The sequence below is a fragment of the Apis laboriosa genome, unplaced genomic scaffold (assembly GCF_014066325.1).
Source record: "Apis laboriosa isolate Shangri-la unplaced genomic scaffold, ASM1406632v1 scaffold23_cov150, whole genome shotgun sequence".
Taxonomy (NCBI): Eukaryota; Metazoa; Arthropoda; class Insecta; order Hymenoptera; family Apidae; genus Apis; species Apis laboriosa.
This window is the reverse complement of record NW_025222452.1, coordinates 20,910-32,500: the sequence shown is the minus strand read 5'-3', so window position 1 is coordinate 32,500 and position 11,591 is coordinate 20,910. Positions and strand designations below refer to the sequence as shown.

Here is an 11,591-nt window from a genome sequence, read left to right as displayed (position 1 = left end):
AAAAAAATATGAATGATAACGAGGATGGACGAGACAAGGACGAAAAGATTGATATCAAAGCTAAAGAAGAGAATCAGCAAAAAAAATATTGTTGCGTAGTTTGCGAAGCGCGATTTAAAGGTAGCGGAGGTCTTCGTAATCATTATAAGATCGTACATGGAGCGGGACCTATCTTTAAGTGTGACGAATGTGGCAAAGAATTCCCTTTGAAAGAAAGATTGAAACTACACGTTAGAACACATACCGGATTCAAGCCGTATAAATGTCCAGAATGCGACAAAAGTTTTGCCAGAGGAGGACAATTGGTACAGCATCGGCGTACTCACAGTCAAGTGAAACCGTATCGTTGCGGTTTATGTTCTGGCACGTTTACCTGTGCCGCGAATTTGGCATTACACGTAAAACGACACAATGGCCAAAAAGATCATAAATGTGAGATTTGTGGTCGCGCGTTCGTTCGCCGAGACGCGCTCAAAAAACATCTCGAATGCCTTCATAGAGATGTAAAATCTTTTCTCTGCGTGATATGTAACAAAACTTTCAAGGGCCACCTACCTCAACACATGAGAACGCATGCGCGCGATCGGCCACATGGTTGCGCTACGTGCGGTCAAAGATTCGCTCAAAAATCTCAATTGACCGTCCATCAAAGAACACACTCAGGACAAAGACCATTCAGATGTTTGGTTTGTTGGCAGGCGTTTGCACATTCAACGGCTCTTAAACTTCATACAAGAAGACATACCGGTGAAAGGCCGTTTAAATGTGCCGAATGTAACGCCGGTTTCACACAACTACCCCACTGGAAGAAACATATGAAATGCATCCATGGTCGAAATGAGCCGTACGCTTGCAAAAAGTGTAAGAGTTTCTTTAGAATCAAAAACGATTTGGAATGTCACGAGAAAACCTGTCATCCTGAATCTAAAAGTGAACACGACGTTTCGAATAATCGAATGGACTCCATAACGGCAACGATAATACCGACAACATCAGTTTCGATGACCTTACAATCGACAACATCGTCCCTACTCTCCAATGAAATAATCACCGACAAATCTTCCTCCCCTCCCTCCAAATATAAAATAATGTCTGTCGAGAGGATGAGATTGTTGCTCGCTGTACTTCTTAAGAGGATTAGCAAACAAGAAAGATTGGACGAATTAGGGTTTGGAAAACGATTAATCGACGAGGTTCTTTATGATTCTTTGTTATCCGCTGGCAAAGACCCGATCGTGAGTAACGGTCTTTCGGAACTCGAAACTCTCACCAAGAATCTCGAGATATTTCTCAAGTGGACCGTACCCAAAGAACATTGGGAACATTTTCGCAAGTTGAATAAAACACCCGAAGATATCCTGGAAACACTTACCGCTACTTAAATAAAACTCCTAGTTATTTCAATCATTTAATCTTATACGGCTAACGCTACTAAATATTTACCAAAGATTAGAAGATACAGATATACTTTAAACTTCTTGAAAATTATTTCATCCTAAATCGAGGCTTTTTAAATCAAAGACTGCTCCCTCTTTTTACATGGATAATTTTTCTATAACTTTATACGTTTGATGCACCATTCGCGACTACGTGAATAAAAACAATTAGAGATAAACGAGTAAAAAAAGATTTGAACATACGTGCGGAACAAGAATATTCGTTAGCACGTGTGCATCGTCAATCAACATATTATTTAGTAATAATAATCATTCGTATTATATATTATATTATCTACCAAAAGTGTTAATTTATTAAAATTATTTCGATACATATAAATAATTTCGTTTAATATAAAATAAGTATTTGCTAGTCCAAAGTGCAAACGCAATATTCGTAATAACAATCGAATAACTCGTTGATCATTTTGTGCGTGCACCGTTTTACAATTCATTTTGTACTGGGAAAAAATAAAATATGCGATTGACTGATATACATTTTAACAATATTAAAACTTATTATTAGTTATGTTACATATATGTTGTAAAAGTAATAACGAGTTACACGTAAAATGGTAGATAGATTGAACGAATATTTTGTTCCCATCATTTCTATGTGATAAGTTAATTATGCATCGAGTGCCATATTGTTTGTACAAAAAGTTCGTACAAACAATTTAAAAACACATTTAGAGTTTTAAACTTCTACGCAAAGTATAAAGCGACAATATACACTGCGAAATTTTCATTATGAGAGAAAGCGAGAGAACGAGAAAGAACGAATGAGCGAGCGAGCGAGCGAGAGAGAAAGAGAGATATTTACGTGATTTTTATATTATAATATTTTAAGTATACATATGTATATATAATATTTTACGAGTTCGTTCGCTTCATTATATAGATATTTAAGTATATCTTTTATAGATATTTTTAATAACCAACTGGCTACATTCAGGGTGCCATGCGTCATTTATTTCTTGCCTTGTTATTTTATTAATAATTATCTTACTTGTTGTTATTTAAACGAATTTGTTGCTCGCTTTTCGTAATTTCTAAACGAATGTATGATAATGTAATGAATGTTACGATGATAAAATTAAATATTATCTATGATAAACAACTAATCAAAATTAGATTCGTGTGGCAATAGATTAAAAATGCAATTTTTGCATTTGTATTCGTCATAACGAAAAACATATTTTTTTAAAAGAAAACTGAATGAAAACAAAAAAAAAAAAAAAAGAAAAAAGAGGGAAGGAAAAAAGGAAGGGAAAAAAGGTGAAAGAGAAAAAAAATATGTTTGAATATATATGACTATTTCAATACAAGTTTTTAGATGATTTCTTACTTAATTTAAAGAGGCTAAATATCAACTAGGCTATTGTACACGTTGTTTGTTGCAATATATTCTTTTAATTAGATATAAGCATTCTATATTTATACGTACATTGTTGTGTGCAAATTGTTAGACAAGTATAACACACAAGTTGAATGCATAATTTTATTGATTTTTGTTTATTTGTGATATTTTTTTCTTGCCATTTTTTTCATTTTCGTTCTCATTTATTTATTTGCTTTCGAATTATTTTTGAATTTAAACGTTAAATAAATTGATCTCTTTGGATAAAAAAAAGTTCGGAAAAGTTCTAAAAATTTTGGAGATTCTTGTAAAATTCTTCGTATAAAAATCATGTAAAAAAATAAAAATTTTCATTTACATATGAAAAATACGCGTGGTGCTACATGAAATTCTGTTGTGTTCGTGGCTCTGTTAATAAACAGGATCTTTAATATCTAAAAATTTTATTGTCGTCATTTTTTTTCACATTGTATGATTCTCGTTAATATATATTTTTTCGTTTTAATGCATAGATTGTGCAAATTAATACGACGAAATATTTAATAAATATGCCTGTACGCTTAGCAAGTACGACACTTTTTAGGTAGACATAAATAAATGTGAACAGACAATAATAAATCAAAGTTTCAAGTTAATAATTTAGAAAAACGAAAAAAAAATATATATATATATATAAACAATTATAAGATATATTATATTCCGTATATTCCGTAATGCATTAATATATATTTAATAGTGTGTTGTGTAATTTTCAATTCGTTAAAATATGTTTTTAATTATAATAGAACATTTAATGATTCCGATAAAATCTTATTTCGTATGTAATACAAATATTTCAAACATTTTGTAATATCATAGTATTGTTCCGAAATAGGTATATCGTTCAAAATCGATTTATTACTTATAAATCAGATATTATTCTTTATCTCGAATAAAAGAGCGGAGAAAAGTTTAAGATATTGACAAATCATAAAGACCGATCAGCAATAATATTATTCTTTAGAAAAGAATAGAATGATATGTCATCTCACTCTGGCGCTAAACAATTCCTAACATACAGATACAAAAATTTATAGGAATCCGTGTTTTTACGGATTTCTCATTCGTTTTCGGATTTTCTACTATAAACAAAGAAATGAGACAATATGCTTTTTTCGGAACAATATTGTACATACACACACATACACACGTATCATTCTAATATCATAATTACTTGTTTCATAAGAAAAAGTTGTTTTCGTTAAAGTCAAATTTATTTTAAACGATGAAACGAGCTGATAAAAAAAAAGTAAAAAAATGTAATAATTCTCTGATGAATGATGATCGAAATATTCCTTAGGAAGAAAAAAAATTTCAAGAAATCATCCGTTATACCTTTTATAAGAATTCAAGCAATTCTATGTTAAGTATGGTTGGTGTGAAATATAATGACAGGGACGATTATGTCAGTGTCTCTTTGAAATTTATTCAAAGATCAAAATCTACTTTTTTGTCTGCTGTAGAAATGCAAATAAAGGTCGTAGAGACCTCTGAATATAGATCGAGGTCAAAAGAATGCCCGCATGTTTATAGATACATATGTAGAATTCAAGTAAAGATTTCTGTGTTTCAACAATGGTGCTGTTTTGTTAAATGCTTGAATTTCTTTATTCAATACGTTCCACGAAAAATGCCAAAGTGATTATTTTGATTTGCCAATGTTACGTGATAATCGATTATCTGTATTGTTATTATTTTTACTGTTATTAGTTTTATTACGATTACGATTAAATTGAAATTAAAATTTTCATTATATTTTTTTTTTTATGTTAATGTGTTCAGATATAGATTTCATTTTATAATTATTCTTTCTCTGTTATAGTGCCATAAACTATATATTGTTTGTAAAGTGTATCCTATTTTATTGTATAATAATACAATTATTCGAATAAAATTAAAAAAATTTTCTTTTTTCTTTATTCAAGAAAATATTTATTTTAACAAGAATAAAAAATATATTTACATATTAGATTAATACCATAAAAAATAATATATATATATATCTATAAAAAAATATAAAAACAACAATCTTATACATATGATACAAACATATAAATATATATTTTACACAATATTATTATTATTTATTATTGTTATCATCTAATTCAAAATCATCATATTTCCAAGAAAGCGAAAAATTTTCTCTCAAATCCACTCGTAAATTATTTATATTTAAGCACTGAAAAATTAATATTTTTAGGTTTAGATAAAAAAAAAAAAAGAAATTAAAAATAAAAAATAAGTATTATTCGATATTCTTATTTAATTTGAATACGACCTTTCTTCCTTTTTTTTTATCACTTTAAATACTGAAACTTACATTTTCCTTCTTGATATATTCGAATCGTATTTCGCGATCATTTAAAGAAACTTTGGAAATATTAGATGTTATTCCCCATATTTGTATTTTATCTAAAATAATTTTCTCATTGAAATAACTTTTCGTTGCTTTGGAATTGGATAAAGTGTTATTCTCAATATTGAAAAATGTCCATACAAATTGTCTCTTCTCGAACGAATCTACGAATTTTTGTATACGTTGAAAGAAAATTATTAGAATTATTACAACTAATTATTACATTGTTATAATGCATACCTAAACTATCACCATCATCCCAATATAATTCTCCTTTTGCCTTTTTTACATTATCCAACGTAATCAATAATTCAAAATTATTTCTTCTGCTAGCCGTTGTAGTATCGGCTGCTTTTTGTGCTGGCAAAATAGATCCTCCGCGAATCATCAATGGTATGACATCGAGTGGTGCATTCAATGTATAATATTTGCCCAGTGCGAAAAGAGAATCTTTTGTATAAAAATTATACCATAATCCACGTGGTAAATAAGCAATTACTTCTGTCTTGTTCTATAACAGAGAATATATGATGTCTTGATCATCAATAATGTAACAGCCAAATCATTTTTTTTTTGTATAATATATAAATAAATCAAATATCATTTAACAAAATTTTAAATAAATATTAGCTTACTTCTTCTAAAACTGGGATTATCATCAAAGAATTGCCCCACAGATATTGAGCATCGATATCATATGTAATCGAATCGTTAGGAAATCTGAACAAAAAATACTAATATTACAAACATTTTCATTTAGCAATCATTTAGTATCGTATATGATTTATATTTACTCGAAAAATAATGGTCTCGCTACAGTTTCTCCAAATTTATGTGCCCGAAAAAATAACGTATATAAATACGGTAACAACCAATAACGTATCGTAAGAGCACGTTTGGATGATTTTATTACTAAATCGCCCATAGCAACTGGATCTTGTTCCTGATATGGACAAAATATATCACACACTAGAAATATTGTAACGAAAAAATAATTCAATTATATTCATTCATTATACAATTATGAATATTCATAAATACGAACAATCGTATCATCTGAATTATGATTACGAGAAAAAGGATAAAATGCACCAAGTTGCATCCAACGATTGCATAAACTTGTTGTAGTATTTCCATTGAATCCACAAATATCAGCACCAACCATTGGTATTTGATAAAAGTTCATTAACAAAATTGCTGGAATGCTCATTCTTAAATCATGCCTAACGATTAATTTATTACATGAAGTACGAATAATATTTATCAAATATGTATTTATAAATAAAATGCTTCATATATGAATTACCACGAGGAATAAACGTCTCCTGTCCAATGACCAGCATAGTAACCATGTCCCACCCAGGTTGAACGTGATATTATAAATGGTCTTTTTCGTCTAATATTGGTTAATGCACTATATACATAATCTTTTGTAATTACATTCTTCTTTTTAATTTTCAAATTTCCTTTATGCTTATGAATCTACTTACTAATTAGTTGCTATCGCTTGACTTGTGCCATAAATATTGTGAAGATCGTAATGAGAGCCCAAATAATGTTTAGCATTCATGCACAATGTTTTCGTTGATAGAATATTGCCAATAACACGCGGTATATATTTAGGATAATCCAATTTATTTTGTGAACATCCATATTTATGTCCATTATAAAAATTAGAAGGTTCGTTCATATCCTAGCAATAATAGAAAATAATACATAAAAATATTAAAAAAAACATTATTTTTTTTTACCATCAAAAGATAAAAAACATACTATCCAAGCACCATCATATGCAAAATTATTGTGCATATCGTTCATCATATGAAAATAATAATTTTGCGCTTTGGGATTTGTAAAATCAGGCCACACAGTAGAGACTAGATTCCAAACTTTGCCAACAAATGGTTGATCAGCTTTTTCATCTTTTATAAATATATCTTCTTTCAAACCTTCATCGTACGGCAAATAAGTTCCGTTCTTTTCAGAACCAGATACTCCTGCATCGATCAACGGAATATAATGCATTCCTCTCTACAAAATGTAAAACGTATATTATACATTATATATACATATTTTTTAGCAATCTATACAATTGTAAATCATACTGAATGTATTTCATTAACAAATTGTGGTAAATCCTTAAACCTGTCTGAATTATACGTAAAATCGTTATTCTTATCCATGTAATCTAAATCGTTCCATTGAGTATCCTAAAAGTGATAAAAATCGATCAAAATGGTTAAACTTACCTTATTTGCCTTATATACATTTATTATTATTATTAAATCTAAATTGATAAATATATAAAAGACATTACAAATGGAATTCCTGCTGCTATAGTTCTATTCCATACTTCTTTTGTCTTTTCTAAACTTCCATATCCGTATCTATCATATAATTATACAAATATTATGTATAAATATTTTATCACATATATACAAATAAGAAATATAAATTCATATTTTTTGCAATAAGATGAAATTTATACCTGCATAAATGAAAACCAAGGGACCAATAAGGGGGCAAAAATGGTTTACCTACTATCTCAGAATATTGTTTTATGACATCTGTTGGAGTTGGACCCAAAAAAAAATATATATCAAAAATACCGCCAATAGTTCGAAAGGTAATAGCAGGTGATGGTTGTAATATCACATCTAAAAATATCGAACACTATAATATACTAGATTCGATACGTATTGAAAAAAAAAAATTTCAATTTTGAACATCATTACCCATAGCATTACTATTAAGAAATAGAACTCCATGAGAATTTCCCGAATTTTCAATTATTAAATAAAAAGGATGCGATCCATATAAATTTGCCTAAATTTAAAGTTTATCTTTACAATTTTATATATATATATATATACATATATTAAAAAAAGATAAATAGAAATAATATATAATTTGAAACAATTTTTTCAATTTACATTCAACCTACATTTTCGATCGGTGGTTGATCTTTATTAAATAATGTAAAAGATTGCCAATTAGTATTTAATTTCAATTTTGTTTCATGTTCCCCAATACCATAAATATTATGACTTGGCAAAAGAGCACTTATTTGCAAAAATTGGTCAGCAAATATAAAACCTCCGATATTAATAGAATCAAATCTGAAACAAATATGAAGAAAATACCCTTATAATACAGGTAATATAATAATATATTTGTAAACAAAATTTTCGGATATCTTTTGACCGATTTTAAATACTAAAATAAACAATACAAATAAACTTTTATATAATAAAAGTTGATATGCAAAAATATTGATTGAAATTTTTGATTATTAAAATATTGAATTATTCAAATTTAGTTATTATTATTTATTAAATTTTAGACTAAATGAAGTGATATAAAGATAAAGAGAAATAGTCTCAAAGGACCGAATTCAATTCAATTCCTTATTTATAAAAATCATTTAACAAAAATTTTTAAAGGCGAGATATTTAAATTCACTTATTTTAGTATTTACAATTGATTATTCGGAACTTTTATATAAAATAATATTTAAAAATATATGTATATATATATATATATATTTTCTTTTTTTAACAATATATATATATATATATATATATTGTTAAAAAAAGAAAATTTTTTAATATTTTTTTATTACATAAATATAAAATTTATACAATTTATTACCTGTACTTAAAATTCAAATTTTCTAAATAACAAATTAAATGAATTTCATATTCAATAATGTTAATAATAAACTTAATAAATAAATCTTAACCAATATATTTGCATATTAATTCTTATGTTTGTTTGTTTTAATTTCAAATCGATCCTACAAAGATCACCTGTATATAATATATAATATATTAATTACTCTGTATATAGTATGTTTTAGCATAATTACTATAACATTAAAATTTGCAAAAATTTCAAAATTAAAAATTTAAATATCGTTGAAATGTTTGAAACTCACATTATTGTATCATCTGAAGTTCTGTATACTTTAAAACCAGGTTTAATGTTATCAACATTTAACTTGTATTTTGCATAACTATTTTTTTGAATAAATGGTTTAGAATTCGATCTGAGAGGCCATGGTGGTTCATAACGTTTCTTAAAAGTATCATATATTTTTATACGTAAAATAGAATTATCTATAGTGCTCGTTTCTACCTTAACAAGTGGTATATCATTTTCATAGAACGATCTTTTCATTTGTTTGAGAAATCCAGAAAAATTATTTCCATCTAAAGTATAATTTTCATATTTATATATGCTCCAATTGCTCGGATAATAACAATATGGGACATTTAGAGAGGCTTCTTTTATGGTTGGAATTTGTTTTTCGAAAGAATTCCAACAACAACCTCTACTCGCACAAGATAATTCCGATGCTCCATCTTCGGGGTGACAATCAAAACGTAATGTAACTGGAATATTGTTGCATTGTTCCTAATAGATAAAAGTTTTTTCAATAAATGAAGATCAACATAAAAATATTACAGATATACATATCCAATCATTATGATTAACTTACTTGTACAATTTTAGAAAACTGAGATATTTTATTATCAAATATCATATCATGTTTGAAATTTGTATTTTTAGATAATATTGTAGAAACATTGATCGATTTATAATTCATATTCCCTTTTTGTAAAGTTTCATTAATAATTATATTTATTTCATATTTCTTTAAAGTAATGCATCCACTTTGTTTTATAGAAACTATTATAAAACCAAATAGAATAAGAAATACGATCAATTTCAGAAAATAATATGTCGATATATATCTACGATATCTATTTAAAACCATATTTCTTCTTAGAAATTGTTGCATATCTTTTACATCCATTTATCCATTAATTTAATAAATTCAAAGATTCTGTAAAAAAATATTATTATATATATAATATATAATATTCACTAAATAACTCGAGTATCTTGATTTTCTTTTTAATTAAATAATTTATATTTAATAAACTTAATTAATATATTATAAAATAATTATTAATCAAATAACAACAAATATATAATAAGAAAGATTTTCTTGACAGTTAATTAAATATATATGAATAAAATATTATAAAATAATAATTAATAATAAAAATAAAATCTATTATAAAATAATATAACCTCAAATAAATATAACCAAATGTAAAATCTTTAATTTTGTCATTGGCATATATATTTATTATTATTAATACAATAAATATTATAATAATATTTAAAAATAATAGTTTTAATTATTAAATTTATCATTGTATTATTAATAAATATTTAAATTACCAACCATCAAGAAAATTCCAATTATCACTTTGTTTTATTTTTAACAAGATTGATCTTTTTAAAATAGAAATTAAAAATCTTTCTATCTATCTTGTTATTGTATTTTCTTTATTCATTTTTGAATGCAGATATTTCAACATTAAACAATAAATTTTAAAATCTGAATAATTTCATTATTATCATAATCAATGGCATACACGTAACGAAGCGAAACTTGATATCGAAAAACTTTTTACTCGTTATATATATAAGTTTAACAAAAGCCAGAACTATAAAATAATATATATAATAATATACATATATACATTTATTTTATACTTTATATAATCGTGAATAATTTTTTACAAATTATATTATGTTACAATTATATTATAATATTGCGAATAATTTCTTCGAATTTTTTTTATATATACATTATGCACATAATTATTATTTATTTAATAATAATAGAATTAAAATATCGAATAATTAAATAATACATTGGATTTTATAAAAGAGGATGAATTTTTTACATTATATAAGTAATTAATCAATGATAAAAAAAATATCTTATCAATTTTCATACGCCTTCAACTCAACGACAATCATTTAATATATATATATTTCTTATTGTTAATGTATTGTTTATTTATATAGAAATATAATAATTGTAAATTATTATATTAATTGACGATACGATTGATGCACATCTTAACGTGTAATTTTTGCTTTCAACTGCTTTCAATATATTCTATTTTTGCCAGCTATATAAATTTATATTATGTACAATATATACAGTATTACAATATTAAGTGTATTATATTCTATTTATTCTATTTATATTCAAATTTATCACTATAAAATTTTAAACATACAATTAAATAGATAATATGTAAATATTACACATCCATTTAAAAGCAAAACTATTGCGAGAATATTTTTCGCAAATAATTATTCGTTCTACCGTCCAAAAGTAAGAACTTTAATTATTTTAAATTATTTTTAAACGAATACACAACAATGATTATCGATTAACTGCAGCTAGTTTTATAATTCAAAATAGTTTTACAATTATCGCGCGATAGTTGATTGACAAAAGATAAAAGATAAACAAATTTGAATGAAATCGACAATGAGAAAAATAAAAAAAAAATAAATTTTCACTGAA

The 11,591-nt window shown here is 25.9% G+C and overlaps 2 protein-coding genes across 2 annotated transcripts in view; one reads left to right on the top strand and one right to left on the bottom strand.

The window, feature by feature from the left end:
- The window catches only part of LOC122713339 (zinc finger protein 420-like), a 4,766-nt gene extending 1,529 nt beyond the window's left edge, over positions 1-3,237 (top strand). Inside the window, exon 1 of the mRNA XM_043933693.1 lies at positions 1-3,237. This exon is cut by the window's left edge and continues 1,529 nt beyond it. Coding sequence (XP_043789628.1) covers positions 1-1,382 — 1,382 coding nt within the window. The 3' untranslated portion in view covers positions 1,383-3,237.
- A 1,631-nt stretch (positions 3,238-4,868) lies between these two features.
- LOC122713254 (lysosomal alpha-glucosidase-like) lies at positions 4,869-10,040 on the bottom strand. Its single transcript, XM_043933510.1, has 16 exons — positions 9,693-10,040; positions 9,129-9,607; positions 8,136-8,310; positions 7,927-8,017; positions 7,680-7,848; positions 7,509-7,578; positions 7,297-7,401; positions 6,965-7,222; positions 6,682-6,884; positions 6,498-6,605; positions 6,237-6,414; positions 5,986-6,134; positions 5,827-5,911; positions 5,432-5,702; positions 5,156-5,355; positions 4,869-5,014 (listed from the first exon to the last, which is right to left on the bottom strand). Exons 1-16 carry the CDS (start codon positions 10,008-10,010, stop codon positions 4,916-4,918), a joined length of 2,958 nt encoding a protein of 985 aa, XP_043789445.1. The 5' UTR covers positions 10,011-10,040; the 3' UTR covers positions 4,869-4,915.
- Between the last annotated feature and the right edge of the window lie 1,551 nt (positions 10,041-11,591).

What these genes read in the sequence shown, in the direction of transcription:
- LOC122713254 (XM_043933510.1), bottom strand. Translation starts at nt 10,010, where the DNA reads ATGGATGTAAAAGATATGCAACAATTTCTAAGAAGAAATATGGTTTTA. An exon ending in ATCAACCACCGATCGAAAAT is followed by an intron (nt 8,018 to 8,135) that starts GTAGGTTGAATG and finishes CTTTAAATTTAG; the next exon opens with GCAAATTTATATGGATCGCA. An exon ending in GCGAGACCATTATTTTTCGA is followed by an intron (nt 5,912 to 5,985) that starts GTAAATATAAAT and finishes TTTTTTGTTCAG; the next exon opens with ATTTCCTAACGATTCGATTA.